Genomic DNA, 26,834 nt, shown 5'->3' on the forward strand with positions numbered 1-26,834 from the left:
TTACATTATTGTTTAAAAGATATTCCCTGTCAAATAGAAAAGATTCTATTTTGTTCTTATTTTTCTAAGAACGTTGCTTATCAATGGATATGCATTTTTGCTATTTTAAAAAATATTGATTGATAGGATAATGAGATTTTTCTTCCTTAGCCTGTTAACATGTTGGTGTATTAAGCCAACATGGATTGATTTTATTTTACATATTGAAGATGCCCCCTTTGGACTAAATCCTCTTTAGTTGTAATGTATAGTTCTATTACTGATACCGAACTCTATCTGCTAGTGTTTTGTTAAATACAGTAAATAATAATGTTCTATTAAACAAATCAACGTTCCTGAGGAGTACTGTTTTATGGGTCATCTTTTCTCCTCTCTGTTGTCAGCTCTGTCCATTCAATTGAGAGAGGTTTCACGTTGATGCTTCTGGAAGAGATGATGTCAGTAGTTCTTTAAGTCTTTGGCGGAATTAGTGAAACCAGTAATTTAAATACTACAATGCGAGTTTCCTTAACAGTAACAGAGCTACTCAGATTTTTTGTTTTCTATTAAGTTGCAGCAGCGTACGTGTTTCAGGGACCTGGTCCATTTCATCTGACTGTCTGACTCCTGCCCGAGTCATCAAACCCACATGTGTAACAAGCCTTCATGCTTCTATTCATTTACATTCCTTTGATACTAGCAGTTCTTTCCTTTCCTTTCTTGCTTTTTCTCCTTTTGGTCTTCCCTTGTCTTTCTAGTGGTTTTCCAATTTCATTGCTCTTTTTAAAGAAGAGACTGTTTGTCTTATTGACGTTTGTGTTTTCTGTCTCATGGATTTCTGTTCCTATCATTGCTGCTGCGTTTGTTCCACTTGCTTGGCTTGTTCAGCTCTTCTTTTGCCAGGCTTTTGAGGTGGGAACTTAGATCGCTGTACTGGGAATCTTGTCTTCTCTAAGATATACAGTCACTGCTGTAAATCCAGCTCCTGCACTGCTTGAGCCGTGTCCCACAGATTTGGGGACATTTCTTTCATCTTCCTTTAATTCCATGTCTTTTAAAAACTCCTTTAGATTTCCACTGACTTGAATTATTTAGGAGTGTGTAGGCCAGTTTCCCACTATGTTAAGATTTCTTCCTTTTATTTCTGTTACTACTTTCCAATTTTATTCTGTAATGATTGGAAAACAACTAATATGAATTACATTCTTTTAAATTTGTCAAGTTTTTTTTTAAATGGTTTGTAGGATGGTCTATCTTGATATATGTTCCAAAAATGTTAAAAAAGAATGTTGTTCTCTTAGATTCAAGAATCTATAGATGATTCAAGAACATTGATGGTGCTCCTTCTAAAGAATTCTTTGATAATTTCATACATGTACATACTGAATGTTCACCCACAATCACTTTAACCTATCACCTCTCCTCTTCCATTGAAGCCATTAGTAGCGAGATGTCTCCTACTTTGGTGACTTTTCCCCTCCACTGGATTGAAGTAAGGTTGCCGCATGAGCATGAGTTGGGGTCATTTACTGGAATGCAGCCATTGTATCAGCATCTACATCATTGAAGAAAGTGACACTTCCTCTCCTCTCCCTGCAGCCATCCACTGCTCATAGTCCCTCAGTGAGGGGTGGGATCTCACAAGCCCCTTGCCCATGCAAGATGAAAGGGTGACAGATCCAGGCTCGTGCAGGTGACTATAGCTTGGTGGTTTCCTGAGTGGGATGGGTCCCTTGCAGAAGAGAGTTTTAGTCCTCTCCTCCAGCCTCTGCTGCTTGCATTCCCTCTGCCCCTACTTCTGTGATGTTCTCCATGTCACAGAGGGGAGATATAGACGTCCTGTTTAACGCTGAGCACTTTACAGTCATGTATTCTCTGTACTTTGATCAATTGTACAGTTCCCGGGGAGTATTAACTGTTGACCACTGCAAGAATGATTTCTTTTTAAATGAAGGCTCATGGCAACACTGATCTCTGTCCTTGTTTTATGAAATATTGAGAAAGGGGTGTTAAAGTCTTCAACTACAATGATTGATCTTTCATGCCTCCTTTTGTATCTAACTGTTTTCTTTCTTTACCATTTTTTCAGCTCTGTTCAGTGCATACACACTGTCTTAGTTAGGGTTTCTATTGTTGTGAAGAGACACCATGATGGAGGCAACTCTGATAAAAGGAAGCATTTATTTGGGGGCTGGCTTACAGTTCAAAGGTTTGGTCCATTATTGTCATGGCAGGAAGTACATCAGCATGCAGGCAGACATGGTGCTGAAAGGTAGTCGAGAGCTCTACATCCAGATTGGTAGAGAGCAGGAGGAGAGTGAGACACTAGGCCTGGCTTGAGCATCTGAGACCCCCAAAGCCTATCCTCAGTGATACACTTCCTCCAACAAGGCCTCACCTACACCAACAAGGCCACACCTCCTAATAGTGCCACTCCTTATGGGCCTGTGGGGACGCGTTTGCCACGTATTCTTGGTGGCAATCCCTATTGTCTTTTTATAACATTCTTCTTAGTTTCTGTTTTTTTTTTTTTTTTTTTTTTTTTTTTTTTCCCCGAGACAGGGTTTCTGTGTAGTTTTGGTGCCTATCCTGGATCTTGCTCTGTAGACCAGGCTGGCCTCTAACTCACAGAGATCCGCCTGACTCTGCCTCCTGAGTGCTGGGATTAAAGGCATGCACCACCATCGCCCGGCAGTTTCTGGTAATTTTTTTTGTGGTGGAAAGTGTTACTTGTCTCAAATCATAGCCTTTTTAAAAATCTACTTTTGACTAATGTTTACCTAAGATAACTCTAATTTTTTTTGTAGGTATATTCATTTTTATCTCACATGTATGAGCATTTTGCTGGTATGTATGTCTGTGGGACTGCACATGAGCAGTGGGAGGGAGAAGTGCTTCGTCAACTCCAGTGTGGGGTGTGAGAAGCAGAAACGAAAGCTTAAGACATTACTGTGTAATTAGTCCCTTAACTCCTGAGGTCCTCCGTGAATCTGCTTCCGTCCATCAGTCTTCTTATGGTTGTTTTCTACGAAACGTCCAGGGTTTCTGGTTGATCTTGGTGGGAAGAACAGGGAAACACAAGCTACTCCACACTTTCAGAATTACCAATTTCATGAAAAATTTCCCTTTACTGAAAACATTTTATTTTTATTTATATTTTATTAAGGCACATAAAAGATTATTTGATAGCTAATGTCTTTCTTGATTCTGGTATTTTAAACATTTGTTCACATTTTCTTTAAGCTTTTTTTTCTACATAAACTTTTTTTCTGTATTATTGAACTAAAACTTTGTTCAATTCTAACACACTATAATTATTTCCTTAGGCCACTAAAATTTATTATACATGAATTTAATAATCGAATAACATTCTGCATTGTGCAGATTTGTTCAACTTTCTTTTGCAAGGGTTGTGAAGTGAAATTCTTCCTTGTATGTGTGCATGCTTCACCCTTACCCTTAAAATATTTATAGAATTGTACCACTTTGTTTCAGATCATTCCTCAAGACAGATGCCTGTAAATAATAACTGTATCATAGCACTGTAAATTATGGATACTTTTAAGGCTGTTATAAATTTGCCTGCTGCTTGCCAGGAGTCAGTGCCTCTTAGTGAGGGATCCAGCCAGCTTTGCATAAGGTTGGGCTGGTTTGAATGAGAATGGCCCCATAGGCTTATAGGTTTGAGTATTTGGTCCCTAGTTGGTGGAACTGTTTTGGGAATGATTAGGAAATGTGGCCTTGTTGGAGAAGGTGTGTCACTGGGGGCTTTGAAGTTTCTAAAGCTAAGGCCTGGCCCAGTCTCTCTCTCTCTCTGTCCTGGGCTTGTGGTTCAAGGGCTGGCTAGCTCCTAGCTGTTGTTCAAGTACCATGCCTGCCTGCCTGTCGCCATGCTCTCCCCATGATGATCATGGACTCACTCTCTGAACCTGGAAGCAAGCCCCCCAGTCAAATGCTTTCTTTTACAAGTTGCTTTGGTCATGGTGTCTCTTCACAGTGACAGAAAAGTAACTAAGATAATTATCTTTGTCGTCAGTGTTCAGCACTTATTCAAGATCTTTTTTTGTCCAGTTTAATAGGTTAAAAATAGAACCTCCTGTTTACAAACCATTCAAGTTTGGTGAAGGCCTGTCATTTATAAGTTTCTATAATAGGTACTTTTTAAAAAAATCCCCATTTTCCTTTTTTTATTATTAAATTTTTATTCATTTTTACATATCAAGCACAGAGCCCCCTCTCCTCCCTCCTCTGCCCCCCAGCCTTCCCCCAATCCACCCCCCATTTCCACCTCCTCCAAGGCAAGGCCTTCCATGGGGAGTCAGCAGAGCCTGGCACACTCAGCTGAGGCAGGTCCAAGCCCCTCTCCCTGCACTAAGGCTGTGCAAGGTGTCACACCACAGGCACTGGGCTCCAAAAAGCCTGCTCAGGCACCAGGGACAGATCCTGATCCCACTGCCAGGTGGCCCCCTAAACAGTTCAAGCTAAACAACTGTCTCACCTATGCAGAGGGCCTAGTCCAGTTCCATGGGGGCTCCTCAGCTATTGGTCCACAGTTCAGGAGTTTTCAATAGTTTGGCTGGCTATCTCTGAATATTTCCCCATCATGGTCTCAATAACTCTTGCTCATAGAATCACTCCTCTCTCTCATCGATTAGACTCTTGGAGCTCGGCCTGGTACTTGGCTGTCGATCTCTGCATCTGCTTCTATCAGTTACTGGATGGAGGCTCTATGATAACAGGGTATTCACCAATCTGATTACTGAAGTAAGTCAGTTCAGGCACCCTCTCCACTACTGCTAGCAGTCTAAGGTGGGGTCATTCCTGTGTTTCCTGGGAACTTCTCTAGTACCCTGTTTCTCTCTGTTCCCATGATGTCTCCACCTATCGTGGTATCTCTTTCTTTGCTCTCCCACTCTGTCCCTGTTCCAGCTTGAATATCCTGTATAACAGGTTCTTAATACCATTCTGAATACAAGGAGGAAAAAGGTATGTTCTGTTGGGGGTGTTGGCATGTGTCCATAATTCCAGTATTTAGGAGGTGGAGGCAGAAGGACTGGGAATTTGGCAACAGCATGGGACATGTATCCAGTTCCAGGCAAGCCTATACTGTGATCTCAAGACAAATGCAAAAATAAAAAATAAAAACAAGAAACAGACAAATAATAAGAACCCAGCAATCAAACCAAACTTAAAAGATAGGTTCTTATCCACAACGGATTAGAGTATAAGAATAATATTAGATAGTAAGCATGAGCACTTACCCAACCTGGGGTGTTATGTTAGCTTTTTATGTAAAACATACTATTTCATTTTCAAAGGAACCATCGGGGAGATGAAACATGACCTGTTCAAATGAAAGCATGCCCCTTTGTGCTCCCACCAGCAACCTTAAATGCCACCATGAGAAGAAATGGCTTTAACAATGAGCTGGAAATGCCTTGTTCTCTGGCCTTAGGACATTCAGGGTGACAGCCCAGGAGTGTGTATTTTAGTAAGTGCTCATGTGATTCTTGAGCGTGTTGTTAGAAGTCCTAACTTTAGGCCCATCGATGTAGTTATGGTTTGGAGATAGGAGCTGAATGGCCACTGAACAAGGGATCTTTTTCATCAAGGGCAGGGAATTCATTATCTAGCTGTGGAAAGTTATTTTGACAGTGTCCAGCACCTAGTTTGGGTGGGAGGTTCTGACTCGCTGCATTCCTGTGTTATGAACAGCCATCACACCAAGTGAGGCTGGGACTCGACACATTTGGATGGCATTTGTGCATCCAGTAAAACTTTCATGCCTCGTGCCCTTCATCTTTTCTCAGCTTTATGCAATGCCCAAAACATACTGACTGAACAAACATATCAGCTCCCTGCAGCCTGGACGCCAAAGAGGCTTCAAATAGAGAACGTCTGATTCTGTCTCAAGAAAACGACACTGTAACAGGAGGAACATGCATGCTTTTTCAACTAATTCAAACATATTCTAGTGCAAACTTCTCCAAATACTGCAGAAAACATGTGGAGGGTCCTTGAAATATTAAAATAGAAATATTATATGATACCCAAAAATATGAAACGAGTATATCAAAGACTTGACTACACTTCCGTGTTCATTGCACCAGCATTCACAATAGTTAAGAAATGACCATCAAGTGATAATGTGTCATACATACATAAAATAATGTGATTAAGCCACAGACGTATGAAATTCTGTTATTTATGACACCATTGGTAGAAATGAAATCGTTATGTTAAATAAGCCATGCACAGAAAGATAAATACCATATTTTTGCGCATATATATATATATATATATATATATATATATATATAAAAGCTAAAATGTTAATTTGGAAATAGAAAGTACAACAGCACGTACTTGATGTTTGGAAGGATGTGGTGGTGGTAGGGGACAGAGAACAGTTAGTCAACACAGGAAAAAAGAGGAATGAGTGCCAGTGTTTTCTAGTGTACCGGGGTCACTGTGGTTAGCAGTAATTTGTTATGCATTTCAAAATAACTAGAATAGAGAATTCCGAATGCTTCCAGCACAGAGAAATGAGTATTTGAGGTGATGGATATGTTAATTGGCCTGATCTGGCTATTACACATTCTGTACATGAATCACATTTCACAGTGTGCCTCATGGGTATGTACAATTACCATGTGTCAACTCACAAAACTCCACAAGATCTACACAGGACATGCACTGGTCAGACTCTGAACTCCGTAACACAAGATACTTGTGCGGAACAACTGGAGTGGGGTGGGCGGATTTGATTTGGCTCATCATGGCGACCAGAGAATGTCTGTGCTGTTTGATTTCTCTGTTTCCCCTGTTTATTTTCGTTTGGGCCTCAGCCTGTGGGATGGTGCCACCCATATTCAAGCGAAGTCTTTCTTCCTCAGTTAATCCCTTTAAGACATACCCAGAGGAGTGCACTTTCTAGGCACTTTCCATCCAATCGAGTTGACAGTCAAGGTTAAGCCTCACAGTAGCTGGAGGGGTCTAGGCAAATACTGTCCATACATTTCTTTCCCAGTCTCTCTCCCTATCCTTTTCCAGCTTCCCTTGTCTCTCCTTCCTCATGTATCAAACGCCTGTCATGTACAAATCCCAGGGCTTTGTATTAGATATGTCAAGAGAAGTCTGGTTCCAAATCCAGTAGAGGACGGGGTAGGGGCCCTCCTGCTGTGGTAGCAGAAAGCAAGTACCATCAGGACATAGGAAGCTGCATCCAACATCTGGATGGCTTCAGTGAAAAAAGTGCCATTTGAATGGAAGGTTGAACAGGCATGTAACAAGCCCCAGGAGGAAAAGGACATTGGAAGCCAAGGAGACACCGTGTCCAAAGATATTGAGATGTAAAGGAACAGAACGCCTTCTGTTCAGAGAACTGAATGTAGCTTGAAGCTGCTGTACAGTGTGCCTCTGAGTGTGGTGGGGCAGGATGGGGAGAACAGAGCGATGAGACTGGAAAGATAATGGGGGAAGATAAGTCAGAACCTTTCCTGTACTGTAAAGTGATTGAGGGGTTTGAAGTGTGTGGTTAACCGCACTTGTTTGCTCAAGTTTTACAGGCATAACACTTAAAGTCGAACACCTCACACAGGTTGATAGACTTAGGCAAGTTAGGACTCTCGGGAGGCACTGAAGTCAGATTTATGATTGAGGAAGAACATGGTGGAGCAGTGTGAGCAACCTCAGATGAGGACTGCCTTGGATGCAGGGGGGAACCTGGAAGCAGACTTCTTGAGCCAAGGTGGGAGTATCAGCAGGGGAGCAAAGGAAATCAACTTGAGAAACACCTAGAAGACAGTCAATAGACCGTGGGCTAATTAGATGTCTGGGGAAGGAGGAGGAGACAAGGAAAGGGAATTCCTAGAGTTCTGAGTCACAACTGGCTATGTAATGAATTATGCTGATTCCAACGTTCCATTGTAGGCAACGTGTTTAGTTTTGACTTCTGATTAATTCTGACTCAGGAAGGGTCATGGAGGAACTTGCTTTTGAAGAGTCCTTTTTGTTTTTTGTTTTTTAAATTTAGATTACACGTATTTACTTTGTGTGTGGGGGGGGTTGGGGCGGGGTGGGTGTATGGGTACACCCATATATGCCAAACATGACACATGTGTAGGTCAGAGGACAGCTTGCAGAAGTTTCTCTCCTTCCACCACACGAGTCCTGGGGATTAAACTCAGGCTGTCAGCCTTGCTGGCAGGTACCTTTCTGGGCTAAGCCAACTGGCTGTTCCTGACACCCCCTGCCTCTTCTTTTGAGACAGGGCCTCAATATAAAGCCCAGGTTGGGCCGGGAGGTGGTGGCCCTTGGGAAGCAGAGGCAGGTGGATCTCTGTGAGTTCGAGACCAGCCTGGTCTACAGAGTGAGTTCCAGGACAGCCAGGGCTACACAGAGAAACCCTGTCTCAAAGCAAAACAACAGCAACAAAAAGACCAGGTTGGCTTGAAATTCATGATCTTCCTGCCTCAGCTTCCTGGTTGCTAGGATTGTTAGAGTACGCTGCCTCATCTCCTGGTTCCCAATAGGACCTTTAAAGATTACTTAGATATGTTTTAATTTTTCCTGAGGGAAGGGACAGGGGCTGAAAAAACAAAAACAGCTGCAAAGACAAGGCTGAACCCAGGAAACCTGCTTGAATAAAGCATAGAGTTGGACATCATGGAACAGCCCCGGGAGAGCTGAATAGCTAGAGCAACAGACTGGGTTTAGTGCAGTTTTGTCCAGTTTGATTCTGATTACATAAAGGAGAGAAGGAGAAGTTACTGGGTGGCCAGCAGTGCAGGAGAAGGCAAGACTCCCCCGCTGTTACATCGCTGGCAGCCCCGAGATTCTGTTTTGTTTGTTGTTTTTGTTGTCTTGAAATATGAATTAAACAATAAGGCCTCTATTACTACACACTCTAGAACAATACAAATGTCCTCCCAAGCATGAAAAACACCATGCGTAGAATCAATACTATCTATGAAAAAGAGTAAGCAATCCAGGAAGATCTTTTATAGGGAGAGAGAGAGAGAGAGAGGGAGAGGGAGAGAGAGAGAGAGAGAGAGAGAGAGAGAGAGAGAGAGAGAGAGAGAGAGAGAGAGAGAGAGAGAGAGAGAGAGAGAGAGAGAGAGAGAGAGAGAATGAGAACTTGACCTCACCAGATCTGGGTCAAGAGAGACAGAACTAACTTAACCTCACCAGACCTGGGTCAAGTCCAAGTCCAAACCAGCAAAGGGAAAGTGTCTGTTATGAGAACCACACCATTCATGATTCTCTTCTATTTGAGGAGGGAGAGAGACATGAGATCAACTTCTCTGAGCACACTGCAATGATGGATGCACACACGGGACCCACCAAGTAGTAGAAGTAGTGTGGCTTGTGTGACAGAAACTGGTAGTGATGACTCTGCCAACAGAAAGCACTGTGGCTCTGAAGAGCTTCCCACACATGTGGCATACATGAGCAATTTTTTTTTCTGAGTGGGTGCTGGAATGTACAAAGCTTGGCTCCTCTCACTCAGCACCCTCCAAAGGCCTTAAGTGGCTAAAAGCCTTCTCATGTGGCCTGGCCGTGTAGGCCTTTTTCCAGTATAAATGTTTTTATGTTGAATGAGGGTAGAATTATGTTTGAAGGCTTTCCCACATTCTATGCACTTGTGGGACCTCTCTTTTCATGTGAAACTACTGGTACTGATTGTGATAGGATCTGATGGTGAAGGTTTTCTCACACAGGTTGCACCTCATGGGGCTGCTCACGAATATGAGCTTTCATGTGCTGATACAGGCCAGAGCAGCGAACATAGGTTTTCCCATACTGCTTGCACTCAAAAAGCCTCTCTCTAGTATGTACTGTTTGGCGAAGGATGCTGATGCCACTGTCTTTAAAACACTCTCCATATTCCTTGCACTCACAGGATCTTTCTCTAACTTGAACGGTGCCAAATGAAGGCAGATGGCACGAAGGCTTTCCCATACTTCTGCATTTGTAAGGCCTTTCTCCAGTGTGGATCCTCTGGTGCAAAGTAACATCTTTGTGATGGAAGGTTTTCCCACATTCACTGCACCTGAAAAGATTCTATTCTTGTGTACACCTTTTGGTGCTGCTTCAGTTGATAGAGATAACTGGACGCCTTCCCACACTCATTACACAGATGAACTGTGACTCCATGGTGAATTTTTTGATGACTGACTGAGGTTAAGTTCTCCTTGGGGGCATTTTTGCCTGTTCTGCAAATGAAATGTCTCCTGTTAGAGTGAGTTATCAGGTGGCTGAGGGGAGTGAAGGCCTTCTGGAAGCTCGTCTCAGAGTCATTGCATCTGAAGGACTTCTGTGTCCTCCATGATGTCCATGGGTGGGCTGGGTAGGAAGGTTGATGATGCTTACAGGTTTTGCACAGTTTTTCCTTATTGGGGGATCCACGGTGCTGAAGGTCAGTGGGGTCTGTTAACTCGTCGGGTTCTCCACACATACAGGGCTTCTCTGACACTTGTTCACAAGGAAATTTCCTCATCTTCCACTGCACGCTGATAACACAGAGAACTAGTTAGTGCGATGTTTTCCATCGTCACCTCGCCATACAGGGTCTGGGTCATAGTAAGATGTTTCCATTCCTCTCCAGAGAAACACATGATGACATCTTCAAATGGCACTAGGCTCTGATATGGCCTTTTACTCCCCATGAGGTACCCTCCACTCATGGGGGTTGAGCCTTGGGATTCTTACAGGAAGACTGAGATATTGTCTCAGTCATCAAACAGTTTGGTACCTTTACCTGATCTACAGTATGGAAATATTATCATGTTTTTTTAGGGTGGTGCACTGTAGGAAAACAACTTCAAAACACTATGTTAAGGGAACACCTTATTCTGTGTAGTTTAGAGTCATACTTTAAAAGACATGTGTGTGTGTGTTTGTGTTTGAGTGTTTGATATGTGTGTCCACATGTGTGTGTAGGCGTATGTGCATATGCGATGTTGCATGTATAGAAGTTGGAGGACAACTTTGTAGACTTGATTATATCTCCTTTTATCGTCTATCTTTACATGGGTCTGGGTATTGAACTTAGTTTGCCAAAAGTATACAGCAAGTGCCTTTCCCCACTGAGCAACCACACCAGCTCTAGAATCAACCTTTAATCAACACAGAATGATATCTAAAATTTCACCTGAACACAAACTAACAACACAAGAACTAGTTCAGAAGTAAAAACTTAGATTACTTTTTCCTGTGGGAATAAATGCAATTATTCCAAAATAAATAAACAAGTAGAGAAAACCATGAAAATAAAAGCAGCTGGAGATGAAGCCACATCTCTGTTGTCTTTGTAGAACATCTGGAATCAGCAGGGTGTAGCTCTTGGCATGTAAACTTCTGTGGAAGACCGGCTTCTCTGTGAGTCAGCTCTGTGAACAAGGGAAGAGCTGGGTTGAAGGAACATCAGAAGTACAATAATCCTAAGAGAGTGTCTTTACGGGGGAATGTGGGACATGAAATGCTACACATTATGTAGCTATCAATATTCCATTGTGTAGCCATATAAAAGTTCATGAAATACTTTGAGTTTAATGGATAATTATAGACACCCACTCACTCACTATCATGTGGTGTAAGAAAAAGAACAATGCCAAAGCAGCTTGAAAAAAGCAGTTGTGGTGGATGTGAGCAAGCCCGTCGCCGCCACTGACATCATAATGTAGTTTGGATTTTAGGTAAATACTGACTGAGCTGTGGAAATGGTGAGCAGTGCATGAACCAGTGGACTGCAAGGTGACATTCATGGTATGGGAGCAGTGTGGTGAAACAGAAGAAAGAGCAGACACACGGTGTTGATTGGGGTGAATTCTGGGAGTGTAGCTTCCCTGTTTTCAGCTGGGCAGTCTGACGGTGGCACAGGCTTCCTCAGGAAGTTGCCTTGGCTCCGCTGGAGGTGGGTGTGTCAGGGAAGCTGGTGTTACAGATGTGGAGAGAGCAGTGATCTGTAGCATCTCTATCCCATCTTCATTGCAGAGCTCCTAAGAAGGTTTTCATCCCGGTGGTCCTGGGTCAAGTGGCTGGTGATGGCTCAGGGGGAAGACACACTCATACTGGGGCACGATGTTTGTTGTCAAGGTCATTTTGCCGTTGGTTAAAGAGTACTGGCATGACTTTGGGAGAAGACCATTTCTTTCTCTTTTACGCCCTTCTGAAGAATGCTCGTGGGGGATCTCAGTTCTCCTCTCTGAAAGTGGAGTTGGTTTGGGTGTCCGTTAAGCAGTCACCAGGTCCCAGTACATGATTGTCACTTCTGGCCTGTTGTCCTGGCTGGGCACATTACAGTCTGCTTGCTTCGATTGAAAGCTTTACATTGTAGTCCAAGCCCTTTATTCAGTTAAAACTTTTTCTAGGCCCGCTGTGTGGCAGAAGCTGGTCTGCTTCATGCCAGGGAGTCAGCAATCAACATGACAGATGGAAGCTCTTTGGAGCTTTTAAAATCTGCAATTTAGTAACAACACACACACACACACACACACACACACACACACACACACTCTCTGAGAGAGAGAGATAGACACATACATATAGACACAAACACACACACAAACACACACACACACTGACACATATATACATAAACACACACAGAGACACACACAGATATATATATACACAGATACATACATACACAGATAGTCACACAGACAGACAGGCAGACATGCACACACCCCAAATAAAACTATCAGATGGAGATTCTGAAGGGCTTCTAGAGATGTAAGGAGTGATATGGTAGGAATGGCTTGGTAACTGCTCCAGACTGTGGCAAGCAAAGCTGAGATCTGGATGGTGTGGAGGGACCAACTTACCAAGATGTCCCTGAGAACTTACCAGTCACTGCTAAGTCCACTTTCCTCACAATGACAGATTCCATCTGAACGACACGTGTACGCCCTCGATCCCACCTCATTCCTGCAGTAGTTTTTGGCTACAGGAATTATTACTCTGGTTTGTTTTAGATGGGGAGTCACTTCCAGATGATAACCTAACAAGTGGTAAACTAGGAGCATTACCTGTAAGTGTGCTGTCTTTCTCCTGCACCCTCCTCCCTCTGTGGGTCCCGGGTCAGCATCCTGCACAGGCAGCAGGCTGTCTAGACGGGTGGCAACCTCTGGTAATGGCCTGTCTACGCTCTTATTTTCTTATGACTCTCAGGTGTTGGGTTTTATTTCTCTCTGTTTCTCATACTTCTGGCATCAAATGTGTCTATTTTCCCTCTCTTTACACAGGCTAATTCTCAGGAACTCAAATGATTCTCCTTTAATTCAATTAAATTCTGACTTTATCCAAAATTAGTTTCAAGCTCCATGGGCTTGTAGGCTCAGTCTGATAAGAGTGTCTCCAACTCAAGTGTCGGTCACAAGTATCAAGTCCCCAGGTTTTTCACACTTAGGTCTGTCTTTGATACAATGTCATGTGGTTCCCATATGCCCCAAACATCTATGTTTGATAATGTACCAGAATGGTTCACAAAACTATGGAAAATGTTGTACTTATTTATTAATATTTTTTGGTTATTATAAAGAATGAAAATGAACAGCCAGATGAAAATGTATGCGGGGTCTTGAAGGGTCCTTCCTCGGTAGCTTCTGTCCCCATTGAGCTGAGGGGTGAGACCCTCTTGGTACCTCCATGTGACTGCCAATCATTTGGGTTCTTATGGAGGTGGCTCTACATAGAGAAAATTGGCTTGGTACCCACTCTCTAGCCTTTCCTCCTTCCCCTGAGACTGGGGGTGGGACCAGAAATTCCAACCCTTTGGCCACCAGTTCCCACACTGAAGCTCCCCTGAAGTAACCACAGCATTTCCTGAAGCCCATATTCCTATCTCAGCACAAACCGAGGTGTGAGTGAAAGAGGCCCAACCAGAACAAAAGCATACACTGCAATCGATCCTTCAGGAAATCCCTAGAGTTTTGATTGCTTGTGTCAGGAACTGGGAAGAAAGATCAGCTGTATTTCCTGTTATGCTAAGGACATGCCCAGCAAGTGGTATTTTGATTTCAGCATGACAGGAGAGCCTAGAAAATACCTCTTGCCCAGCACCGCCAGACCAAGAGATTAGGACGCTGTCTGCAGAAACCATCGTCGGCTTGGGTGGCCGATGGGTGGAGTGCCTCTTGCTGATTTCTCCACACTCTGCAGTTTGCAGCTTGTGAAAACCTGTTTAAGGGGAACTTAGAACTTGTCCAGGCAGTGCACTCATTAGCTCAGTTTTCAACAATCAGCAAGTGTTCAATCCCTGTCTGGGTGATAACTTCTAATGAGAGTATCCGAGGGCTGAGGAGGAGGAGGAGGGCGAATCTTTGTGAGAGGCAGGCTTATTAGCTAGAAAGAATTTTAATTAAGAGGGATTTGACTTTGGTACCTATCAGCTAGGTGACTCTAGGTACATCCCTTGGCCTCTCTGAACCTCATCTTCCTTATTCTGACCCATGGCTGATGAGACTTTCTGTGTAGAGTTATGAGGGTGGAAGATATTTGGGAAAGTATATATTTAGAGCGATGGAAACAGAAGATATTATTCACAGAAGCTGTGTTTTCACCTTTGCCCCACGTTTAGGTAAACAATCATCCACAGGTAAGGCTGTTACCACCTTGTCTTCTGCCAAAGGGTTAGATGGATTGCTTTCTGGAAAGCTAACTGTGGAGACAAGGAAGAGTTTTCATAGCCCTGGATGACAGAAACCCTGGCTAAGAACAGGAAATGGCATAATTCAAAGAAACTGAAGCCCCAAACACCCACCTGTCCTGTCCTCTTTATAGTCAGGATATTCCCTTGATCTAATGCAATGACCTCTTGATATAAGGCCATGACCTCCGCTCCTGATGGCTTCAGGATGCTAAATTTAGGGCAACCACAAGAGGTCCACCCATGGCTGTGGACCAGAAAAGATCTAGGTGTAGTTTGTAAGTGAAGTTTCCTTTGAGTAGCCATTAGATGAAGTAATCGCTACATCTTAGAACCCTAAATCCTTCCTAACCTAAAGTTATCTCTTCTCCCCTCTCCTCTCCTCTCCCCTCCCTCCCTTGCATTCACCTCCCCTCTCCTCTTCTCTCCCTTCCCTTCTTCTCCCCTTCTCTCCCTCCCTTCCACCCATCTCCTCCTTTTATCTGCCTTTCCCTCCCTCTCTCCTTCCTTCCTTCCTTCCTTCCCTCTCTCCCTCCCTCCCCCTCCCTCCCTCCCTCCCTCCCTCCCTCTCTCCCTTTCTCTCTCCATCCCTCCCTCTCTCCCTCTCTCCCTCCCTCCTTCCAGGGTCTTACTATACAGTACAGGCTTTGAACTCATTGTGTAGCTCAGGCTGTCTTTGAACTCTGGATCCTCCTACCTCACATCCAAGGGCTGGGATTACAGGTGTGTGCTTTCATGCTCAGCTTCAGAGTCGCATTTTTAAACTGTGCACAACATTCCTATCATACCATAAACTGTCATTCTGTCCGTAAATGTCCTCCATGTTTTCAGACTCAGCACCTCTCTGAAGGTTCGTTCCTCCACTTAAAGCCCCTTCTCTTAGCCTCCTTTCCCAATTACTGAAATTCTACCAATTACTTCCAAGTCAATTTCAAGTAGCCATTCTCCTGCAAGGCTTTTGCTAATTATCATCGCAGTAGGATCTTTCATCATTTGAAACTAATTTTGCCTTTTGTGCATTTCATATGACACTTAATATATTTTTTTTGTCCTGAATTATAGCTATTTTAAAATTCATCCTCTCTCCTGCTAGACCTTTGAGGGTGATAAATTTATCTTTGGCACACATACCTTACCCATGGCCCTAGACGTAGTAGACAATTTTAATTGAACTAGAGTAAGACTTTCTCCTGGAGAGTACAGCATGAAAATGCTTTGATGATGTTTCCTTGCTTTTGGTGCTTGGCAGAAGTGCTGTTCTTTTGTTTTGTTCAGTAATCCTGTGATGGGGGAGCTATGACCAGATAGAGTTGAGAACAAGAGACATGCTATGTCCCAAATAGAGAAGTGAAATTAGGTTAAATGAAATTCTGAGTAGCTTGGGGAGACTGAAGCTGCTGTGGAGGCATGGAATTCCAGGAACTAGAAACAGTGTTCTTGTGGGGGAGAGTCAGATGAGACAGAGGAGGAACAGCCTAGGTGAGGTCAGACATGCAGGCAGAAAGAGGAAACCATGTGGGCATTTTGCTTCCTCAGCACCTCAGTTTCCTGATCTGTCGGATTGTATTGTAACCACTACCAAGCATGGTGTGTGCATCAGCTGATCCTTGTCACAATACTGAAGTACCTGAGGCAGGCTGTTGATAACCAAAACACCAATTAACAAAAACCAAAGCAAATCAAACCAAAAACAACCAACCAACCAACCAACCAGGTTTATTTGGTTCATAGTTTTGGGGGTTGAAAGTATAGCCTCAGGAGAGGGCCGTATGGCAGATATCAGGGCTGTGCATGGAAGGGAAGGCTTGCATCTCCCAGTGAAGTGCTAACCAAGTCTAACCTGGCTTAGTAATGAAATCAAATAAGACTGGTAACCCAGGGTGGTGTGGCCACAGATCAGGCTCCCAGATAATACAGGAAGCTACAGAGTTCTCTGGGCTCAGGCTGCTATAACAACTTGCTGTTCCCATCACTCCAGGCAAGCAGGTTTCTCTTCTGAACCATGTCTCTGATGATAGAGGGATGCTCACTACTTCCCACTCCTTAAAGGCTCCAGTGTCTCCCAAAACTCCCACCTAGAAATCAAGCTCTGGTCACACATACCCTCAGGGAGGAAAAAAAAAAAAACTATATCAAAATCATAGCAGTAGTCAGCATTGTGTATGTATCCTCTCCTTCTGTAGAGTCCTAACTGAAAACATCCCAGTTCTCTGGAACTGAGAATGCCATCATAGGCAGTGGGAGCTAAAGAATTTCAGTTAGGTGGGGGAAACTGAAATGTCCACAGTGTGGGTTTTGAACACTGGCACCGTTTTCCACTGTGAGGGATAGGAGGACTGTCCTCCTCGGCATGGATGCTTCCCGCAGTTCCTGGCTTTTGGACCCTATATTCTAGAAGCAACATTCACCAAGTTGAGAGTGCCCATGTCCTCTGGAAAACAAAATCAGGCTGGATGGGCACTGTGGGTTGTTCTGTATGTTGTGAATGTGTGTTGCTCTGATTGGTTGATAAATAAAATGCTGATTGGCCAATAGCCAGGCAGGAATTATAGGCAGGATAAGCAGACAAGGAGAATTCTGGGAAGAGGAAGGCTGAGTCAGGAGACGCCAGCCCACCATCCAGGGAGCAGCATGTAATGGCACACAGGTAAAGCCACAGAACACGTGGTGACATATAGATTAACAGAAATGGGCTGAGTTTAAGTGTAGGAGCTAGTCAGTCGTAAGTCTGAGCTAATGGCCGTACAGTTTTAATTAATATAGGTTTCTGTGTGTTTACTTGGGTCTGAGCAGCTGTGGACCAGGTGGGACACAGAAAAACTTTCAGCTACAGATGGGAATCATGGGCTCTCAGGGCGAGCAGAGAAAAGACTCTTCAATTAATGAGAGGGAAAACAGGACCTGACTGACATGTGGCCTTGACTTAGGGAAAAGAAAGCCTGGCAAGGACCACAGGAAGTGGGAGAGACACTTGTTCCCTTAAAGGGCATCTCTTTTCATTCAGGATGGTTCTGTTCTCCCCTTTCTTCCTAAGAACCCAGGAATTTATTATTAGACTGCCTATAATCTTTGGTTCATGATATATTTATGTTATTTGTTCATGTGCTGCCTTAACTTAGCAATGAACCCGTCACCTCATATAGTGTTTTGTCATCAAGACGGGCCTTGAATTTATGATCCTCCTCCCTCAGCTCCCTGAGTACTGGGATTGCAGACATGTAAAGTGAACAGTCTGAGTGCTGTTCTCTTTAGGAACTGCATTTCGCATCATCCAACACAATACTCACTGCCTTGCCTATGTGTTCATTACCCCCTTTAAACTAAATTTGTTTTAAAATTTATATAAAAGTTATGATGCTGCTGTAGTCCTTTGCACCTGCTTTTTCTACCGTGTTTTTTCACTAAAAGTCTGCATGCTTGATGTATGACTGAAATCCCACAGTGTGCAGGCAGACTTCAACACAACATCCCCACTCATTAGACAGTTTGGGTTATTTCGTGCATATCTTGTTGTGATCTCCTGCTGAGTCTTACAGTGTAAAAATCTGGGGATAATATTTTCACAATTTTGGGTGTATTTCAAAAGATAGTGTCTGCATAATAATTTTTATGTGAAAATAACTGGGGGACCAATTTAAAGTCTGAAGACTATTTACCAATTCAGCAGCAACAGCAATAACAGCAGCAACAACAAAAACCCCTCTCGCTTCCCCACCCCTACTCCAAATTCCTGGCTTAGGCTATTTGGTGAGAATTTCTTACTTGAATCTGAACTTCAAATTAGCTTAGAAGCCTGTGGAATTCTCCTTTTGCCTAAGAGTAGTAAATGAGAAATTACCAGGACAGAATTTTTATAGGTCCTAGAGCAGAAGTGAGGAGAAAATCACAGACACTTAACACGGTCTACTATAACACGTGCAAATTACAGTGAAGCATTCTTTTCACACCCAACATTTGGAAATAAGGGGAAAGAGATTATCTTCAGGGAGGTAAAGTCTTAAAAATTTGATTATTTTTAAAGCTTTCAAGTGCTTAATGAAGTCTGCAGAGAGATGCAAAGGTGTCTAGGCTAGCATGATTTGACTGTAATATGATTGAATAAATTAATGTGTTTAAAGGAAACGCATAATGATCAGTCTGAGGGATGGTAGTAGAAAGATTCCAGAGCCCATTTTAAGAACCATGTTTGTACTGGACTCCAGAGACAGGAAAATCCTGACTGTGGAAATGGTGCTATTGGAAAGCAACATGTTCTCGGTGTTAACACACCTTTTTTCCTGGTGAGCATGACAGCTGCAGTTTATTTCCCTCTTTTTGGCATGCTCAGCTTCTGAAATCTGCTGATTTTGAGTCCTCCTATGAGGGGTCAGTGTGCTGGGAGGTCCTGGGACTCCTAGGCTGAGGGCTACCCTGAGGACTTGTTGGGGCCTTACAGGATGGCACCACACGGGGAAGATTCTTTGGAGATAGCCACTGGCCTGCTCCAGATGTCACTCTCACTTACACCTTCATGTTTTTGTGTCATCACAAATTCTGCATCGACCTGTCAGGCCCACAGATTATGTTTCTGAGGGTGAACTCCAGACGACCAGCTTGAGGTGGCCTCATGAACCTTCTAGAAGAGGGTCTTGCCCCCGTGAGGTGTGTGTATGCGTTTCTGTGTTTCTGTGAGGAAGAGTGCATGGGTGGGAAGATAAGGAGAGCAATGCAGTGCTGTTGTGTGATGCCTGGAGCCTTCCATGAGTTGATTATTGTATAGCATTCTTTGGGCATTTTTCTAATGTCAGTTTTTGGCTCAATCTCTTTCTGTGGGAGGTGACAGCAGTTGGGGAACAGGGGGGGCAGGGGGACAGAATAACTGCTTCAAGCATATCCAGAGATATGGCAGACACTCCATAACATAAGAAGCAAACTGGTACCAGGTGACATTGATGGTTCCATGCTAACCTTTACACCCGTGCCTGTCAACAGCGCTGGCCAGACAAGATTCACTTCAAGTCAGTGAAATTAACTTATTTCAACAAGCAACAATTGAACATGCCTTGTGCACAATTTTTGACCTGTAGCTAGAGTTTTCCTGCCTGGCCCACAGTAAGGACAAATCTCTGTCCCCCACCAGTCCCACAGCCGCTCAGACCCAACCAAGTAAACACCGAGACTTATTTTGCTTACAAACTGTATGGCCGTGGCAGGCTTCTTGCTAACTGTTCTTACAGCTTAAATTAATCCATTTCCATCAATCTATACCTTGCCACGTGACTTGTGGCTTACCGGTGTCTTCACATGCGGCTTGTCATGGTGGCGGCTGGCAGTGTCTCTGACTCAGCCTTCCACTTCCCAGAATTCTTCTCCGTGTCCCGCCTATACTTCCTCCTGCCTGGCCACTGGCCAATCAGTGTTTTATTTATTGACCAATCAGAGCAACAGATTTGACATACAGACCATCCCACAGCATTGACCCTTTCTACAGAAAATTTAACAGTGTATCACAGATCATGAGCCACTCGGGGAAGTGGCAGTGTCCTCCAGAGGGGGTCCAGGGTGGCCTAAGAGAGATGGATGGGGTTGGCTTGCCAGCGTCACTGTCTACTCCTGTTATTCTGGGATTAGTGATGGCACTAACGACAGGGCCCAGGACCGCATTTGGATGATAAGGGGTTTGGCCACCCGCTGTGGATCTCTCCGTTGCTCTTTGCTTAACCTTACAGTTCAGTCTCTTTCCCCCTGTAACCTAGTGAGTGTCTATAGACTAGAGACATTGATTCACATCTGTCATGGTCCACATGTCTGCTATTTGGATAACACTTAACAAACTTGTTACATTAAGTCAAACTGAAATTAAGGATAGAGAAAGAAGGGACCGATTAGAAACAGCAGCTCACCCTATTTTCTGTGTGTTGCAGAGTCAGTTTTGAGTTACGCTGGGTTTTGTGCCTTGGGAAATATATTTAATTTTTTTCACCTGTGTAAGAGGATGTATATAAAGTACTTAGAGAGAGACTTGAAGATGCCCAAGAATTGTTAGCTGCAGCAGTGTGATCTCAGTAATTATTAGTTACAGGTAAAAAAAAATATATATTATAACTTTGAACTTGAGCTTTCTTAACTAGAGAAGGAAGATACTAATTTCTGCTTACTCTCTCTTGATGATGAACACGAGGACACTTTCAAACACTAACAGAGAGGTTGGCACATTGGCACAGAGTAACTCATAAAAATGACAAGGGGCTCCCCTGCCGATAGAAGAAAACATCTAAATACTACTTTTAGAAAGTGATAGAATGACGAGACTGGGGAGTAGAAGTTGATCTATGCAAAGCTGTGGACCAGGAGAGGACATGGGAAGGACTCAGGGAGGCACAACAGTTAGAGTGGGATTAATAAGCATGGCTGCAGGTTGGATGTGGAGCCGAGCTGGTCCAGTCTTGGCAGCTGGAAAGCAGTAGCTTTGAGCTTCAAGAGAGAGGTATCATGTCAGGGTAAATGTCTACCCTGTAAAATGAGTTAAGAGCATTTCAGAAAAGTCATACTGAATTGGATAACGTGGCAAGTTGGCCTTCATCTCCCATGACTACACTAGTGTGCTAGGAAGGAATCTAGTAATTACACACTGGAGTACCTTGCAGCTAAGAGTCATAGACCCTTCTCTGTTGATGTAGTCTTTGTCACACGAGATAGAGAAGTTGGTGATGTCAAGTTTGATGTTTGTTGGAGCCTGTTTTCAGGTTCCTTGTGGCTTTACCCAGCAGGTCCTCATAGAGAGGATAATTAGGTCCACAGGACTGAGTGCAGGTGTCTGAGATGGTTTGTTCTTGGCTCTGCTGGGGGGGAGGTCTGTTGCTCCACCCGTTGGTGTTTCTATAAATGCCTTAGGGCAGAGGCAGTCAGAGCCTGTTGGAATAGGTTCCAGGCCCTCTCGAGGCTATCCTGTAATTCTTTCTGTTTATCTCCACACTTTAAATCCTTTTATCTAATATTTCCTGCTGCTCGCACTCAAGAAAATTCCAGGGAACTGTGAGGTTGGTGGGTAAACGCCCCGCAGATGTTCAGTGCAGTTGTTACCTTAAGACACAGACTAGCAAAAGCACAGTGGTTATCACTAGGAATTCAGGGCTTAGATTTTCGTGTCTGTGTTGGGGCTATGGGACCAAGTCATAGAAATGCTAGCAGGAGCATCATCAACGTCACCACCACCACCACCACCATTAGCAGCAGCAGCAGGCGAGATTCGGATGTAGACTTACACATGTTCAGTTGTTTCCACCCTACAGTAACTTTGTGCTAGCACTGTCCCATTTTGGGGGCGTGACAAAGGGATTGCATAGCTTACTAATATTCACACGCCTAGCAAAGGGCAACACTGATTTCTGAAAATGAAGTGCCTCAGTCAGTCCTGTTGTGCTTTTACCCAGCACACTCACTCCCTCTCCATTTCAGCCATTGTAACAAGCATGAGTTCTACCTTGACTTTGTGGTATACAGTTGTGGGTCCAAGGCCACTCGCTAGAAGTGCTTTTCTATTCTGCCCCAGATGGTTCTCAAAAGGAAGTTTGTCTAGATTATCAAATATCAGAGATGAGACTCTTTCAATGTGTATTTTTCAGGGTGGAGTAATCATCCTTCACAGCATGGAAGAGCTGCTTAACAACCAAATGATCTCCACGGCATTTCCTTTTGGGTAGAAAATTCTTTTGTTATTGAACAAGGGAGTCAGAGCAAACAGCAGAACCACAAAGCAAGTTGGCCACTAATCCCCTGTGGTCAAATTCCTTTATTAAATACTGCTCTAAATTCAAGGCCTGTTTCCTGCTTCAACCACTCTTGAGGTTGCTAACCTGGAGTCATTGGTATCATGTGGCTACTGTCATCAGCTAGTATCCACAGCTTGTCACATGGCTGTGCTCATGCTTATAACAATTGTGAACCAAATTCTAGGTGTGGTAGCTGACAGACTTGGGCTTGCCCAAGACTTAGCCCCAGAGCTTCCAGATGTGTGGCTTTGGACAAGACAGTATATCCTTGAGTTCCTTTGTATTATTTGTTCAATGAGGGGAGTATTATCTCATTTTAGGAATGACACAGGAGTAGGGGTGACTGGGGTACTTAAGATCATATCTTTGAGCACCCAGGATAATGTGTAGCCCAGGGTAGCTTGGTGATTGGACATTGCCTTTCCTGACTAACAGGTTCCTTCTTGGAGGTCAGGAATCACGTCTGAAACTTCTTGGTCAGGAATCTGACCTCATTCTTTCTACTCTCTCTTCCCCCATGCCTGTCTTCCCTCACCAGACCGTTCACTCCCTACCTCCATTTCATCCCTAAAAGTAGTGTTTGTTCCAAGTTTGACCAACACTTGGAATCCTTTCTGTTCCATTTCAGGAAATATTTGGCTATCAGACTCAACGCTGTAGGAAAGCTCTCTGTCTCATTGGATCCATCTTCTCTCTCGGAATCCTCCCTTTGGTGTTTTACTGGAGACCAGCTTGGCATGTGTGGGCAAACTGTGTCCCATGTTCCCTGCAAGAAGCAGATGTGGTGTTGCTGAAGACAACTGTAAGTATACATCTGTTTTTGTAGATGGTGTCCCGTTTTTTGGACACTGGGTTGTAAGTTGTCTCCCAGGCAGGTGGTACATGGGTAGGCTCCTCCATCACTGTATACCTGTCCAGAACTCAGAAATTTGTCTACAATAGGACTTCTTAAGGATAATTACTTCACAGGGTAGTCCCTCTAAAATTGCGACTTTAGCAAATGTTAGAGTCAACATAAACATGTTGATTGCTGAAGTAGTGGGTAATGTAGAGTAGTTAAGTCAAGACTACAAGCCACTGATTCTAAATTCCTACCAACCCTTGACTTTAAGCCTGGTACATAAATGCTTCTAGCCTCCACAGCAATGACTCTGGAAAAGGGATAAGGGAGTTTGAGAGATGAGGAGCATCCCACCGAGGAAGCTGCTGTCTCCCTGTACTGATGGGAGAACCATAGATTTTGATATGCTTGTGTCCTGATCTGCAGAAACACTAGGGCATAAAATGCAACCATTTTGTCACTGAGGTCATCGCCCATCTGCTATTTCAAGGCTGTGGCATCAGGTGAGGCTCTCCCAGCTTAGCTTCATGTCACTTCCTTGTGGCACTCATGGCACTGAGACCACATGTATCATCTTCCACCCCCACTCCCAACCCCGCCTCCTGCAGGAAAGCCAGGTCCAGAAGGGGAGCTTATATGTTAACTGATACACTCCCAGTTCCAGCATCTGTACTGGGTGACTGATAGGTGGACATGATACTCCTATTGAGGGAATGAAGTGACAGTCTCTTGGAGGGTTCTTTCCTGACTAATCCTGTTATTCTAACAAGGCATTGGCACAAATGACCTGTGGCAACAACCAATTTTGATAAGTCAACTTCTTTTGTAGTGGTTCTCAACCTTCCAAATGCTGCCACCCTTTAATAGAGTTCTTTGTGTGGGGTGAGCCCCCAACCATAATTGTTTTCATTGATACTTCATCACTGTAATTTTGCTACTGTTAGGAACTGTAATGTAAATACCTGCTATGCAGGATGCCTGATATGTGACCCCTGTGAAAAGATCATTAGACTTCCAAAGGTTTGCTACCCACAGGTTGAGAACTGTAACATGAATCTTAAAAGGTCTTATTAATGGAAAAAACTTGCGGCCGGATACTAGGGTGAAAACAGAAAGATCAGAGAGACAGAACAAGCCACAGCCAACCTCACCTCACCAACTCCTCAGCCGATCCTGTTTCTACGAATCCTTAGACTGAAAGCCTCTGAGTCCTTACCCCTGAGGTTCTCAGTTGAACTGTTGCTAAAAGCCTCTAGTTTCTGGTTCTCATACCTTATATAACTTTTTGCCTCCAGTCATCACTTCCTGGGATTAAAGGCCTGTGTCTTTCCCAAGCAAAGACATGAGATTTCAAGTGCTGGCTTTAAAGGTGTGTTCCACCACGCCTGATTCTGTTCCGAGTGTGGCCTTGAACTCACAAATCCAGACAGATCTCTGCCTCTCGAGTGATAGGATTAAAAGTGTGTGCCACCACTGCTGGGCCTCTATGTCTAATTTAGTGGCTGGCTCTGTTCTCTGATCCCCAGATAAGTTTATTAGGGTGCACAATATTTTGGGGGGGCACAATATATCACCACAGAGAACCACTGCTCTTATGGGAGTGTAACACATTTTTATTCGTGCCAATCTTTCTAGATAAATATTTTATCTATGCAGCAAGAGAAGAGCAGCACATTTGACAGCTGGTCAGTCAGAATCAAACAGCTCCCCGCCTCCTAATGAAACCAACAAAACAAAACGAAAACACCCGAACATGCCACACTGAATCCTGCTATCCAACACAGCTTGAGCTAACCTTTCATTAACCTGGGAGTCCAACCAAGTTTGTCCTTGTTGGCTTGTGTTATAGAAACCAGCCCCGTCCTTTAACTGGATCCTGGTGCCTTCAAATCACTACATGATACATGAGCAGTAGCTTAGGGACCAGCTCTCAGGTTCGACTATACTCTAGCTAGATATTCTCGAAGAATAAACTTCTAGACTTGAAGAGGTCCAGAGGCTGTTGTGTGGTAAGTAGGACTACTTGGTACTAAACTGGAGCTTTGCCTCAAGGCTCGCGCCATGAAGACTTGCAGAATGTTGAGGAGAGAAAAGCGCCAGGCACTTACCACTGGGCATTTGATGGATTAGAAAGCCGAGCCCCAGAAACATGGCAGACGTACCTAAGGTCATCGAAAGGGAGACAGGACGAAGTCCTCGGTAGCCTAGGCCCTCATCCAGGCCTGCTCCCACTACACAGCACTTAGACCACTTCTGTTCCAATCTCACCTGGCATCAGAGTGAGCTAGGGGGCCTGCGGAAACAGATTGCAAGCTCCAACCCCCAACCCCTCAGAGTTGCCAGGCTACTGAATTTGGGTCTCAACCCAAGAATGTGTGTCTTTAAGAAGCCTTCAGGTGTTGTGAGACCTTTCGGCAAAGGACAAACAGTGAGAAAAAAAATTGCTATAGTCAGAACTAGTATCTATCAGTTCACTTGTTCATTGGGAGAGGAATAGAGACCAGGATATTTGATCTATTACTTAGCCATAAATGTGTACACAATATGAAGAGGGAAAAAAATCCAGATTTAGCCAGATGTTAGAAGTGGACTTCCTGTACATAGCCTGAGTGTCTCACCAAGGCAGTTGTATTTTCTGGGCCACTGAATGAGGGGCCTTGCATATTCATGAAAAACTACCATTTGGGGTTCCTTTGAAAAATGTGTTCCTCTCTCATACAATACATCCCTACCTTCTTTTCTCCTCCCTTTCCTCCTTCCAGCCCTCCTTCTCCTCTCCTCCCCTACCCCTGATCCACTCCTCTTCTGTTTCCCCTCAGAAAACAGCAGGCCTCCTGGGGTGTCAATCAAACACGGCATAACAAGTTACAATAAGACAAGGCACAAACTCTCATATCAAGGCTGGGTGAGGCAAGCCCGTGGGAGGCAAAAAGAGTCAGAGAGTTATTAGGGTATACAATATATTGGGGGACACAATATATTATTGGGGGACACAGAACCATTGCTCTTATGGGAGTGTAACACATTTTTGTTTGTGCTAATCTTTATAGATAAGTATTTTATCTATGCAGCAAGAGAGAAGAGCAGCACATTTGACTGTTAAGAGTCTTGGGGTTCCTTTTTTTAATGGTGGTGAGGATAAGCCCAGTGCCTTGCATGTGGTCAGCTAGTATTCCACCACCATGGTACATACCCAGCTCAGGATCCTTTTATTAGGACATCATTCTGTGTGAACCCATAAGGCTGATCCTGTAGCATGAAAGGAATTTAACTCTACATGGCACCAAACTGGCTCCCAGATAGCAACGTTCTTGCTGCGTTAGGAGCAGAGCCCCAGAAGTGGAGGAGCTCTCTGCCTATAGCTCTGAAGGACTCTTGGCTGGTCAGCCTTTGCCCCTCCCCCCCCATGCTGCTCACAGGCCCAGGACACAGATGGAAATAAGAGGAAATGGGCAAGGAAACAGAAAATGTAACTAGGAAAGTGAAGGTAATGGAGGGGCAAACAGGCTAAAAGAAACAGCGAGGAGGAAGAGTGTAGTCAGAAGCCTTCAGGCTACAGAAGAGCAGTAACAAGTAACAGCCAGAAGGTGCCTGTGCATGGGCTCATGGG

General features: G+C 44.0%; 1 protein-coding gene across 5 annotated transcripts in view; it reads left to right on the forward strand.

Moving 5' to 3' along the window:
- Positions 1-26,834, forward strand: part of Atp13a4 (ATPase 13A4) — a 126,818-nt gene that overhangs the window by 28,381 nt on the left and 71,603 nt on the right. For all 5 annotated transcript variants that reach the window (XM_037209804.1, XM_037209806.1, XM_037209805.1 and 2 more), the window contains one exon: positions 23,012-23,185. In XM_037209804.1, coding sequence (XP_037065699.1) covers positions 23,012-23,185 — 174 coding nt within the window. The remainder of the gene's footprint in view (positions 1-23,011; positions 23,186-26,834) is intronic.

The sequence above is a fragment of the Peromyscus leucopus genome, chromosome 12 (genome assembly GCF_004664715.2).
Source record: "Peromyscus leucopus breed LL Stock chromosome 12, UCI_PerLeu_2.1, whole genome shotgun sequence".
Taxonomy (NCBI): domain Eukaryota; kingdom Metazoa; phylum Chordata; class Mammalia; order Rodentia; family Cricetidae; genus Peromyscus; species Peromyscus leucopus.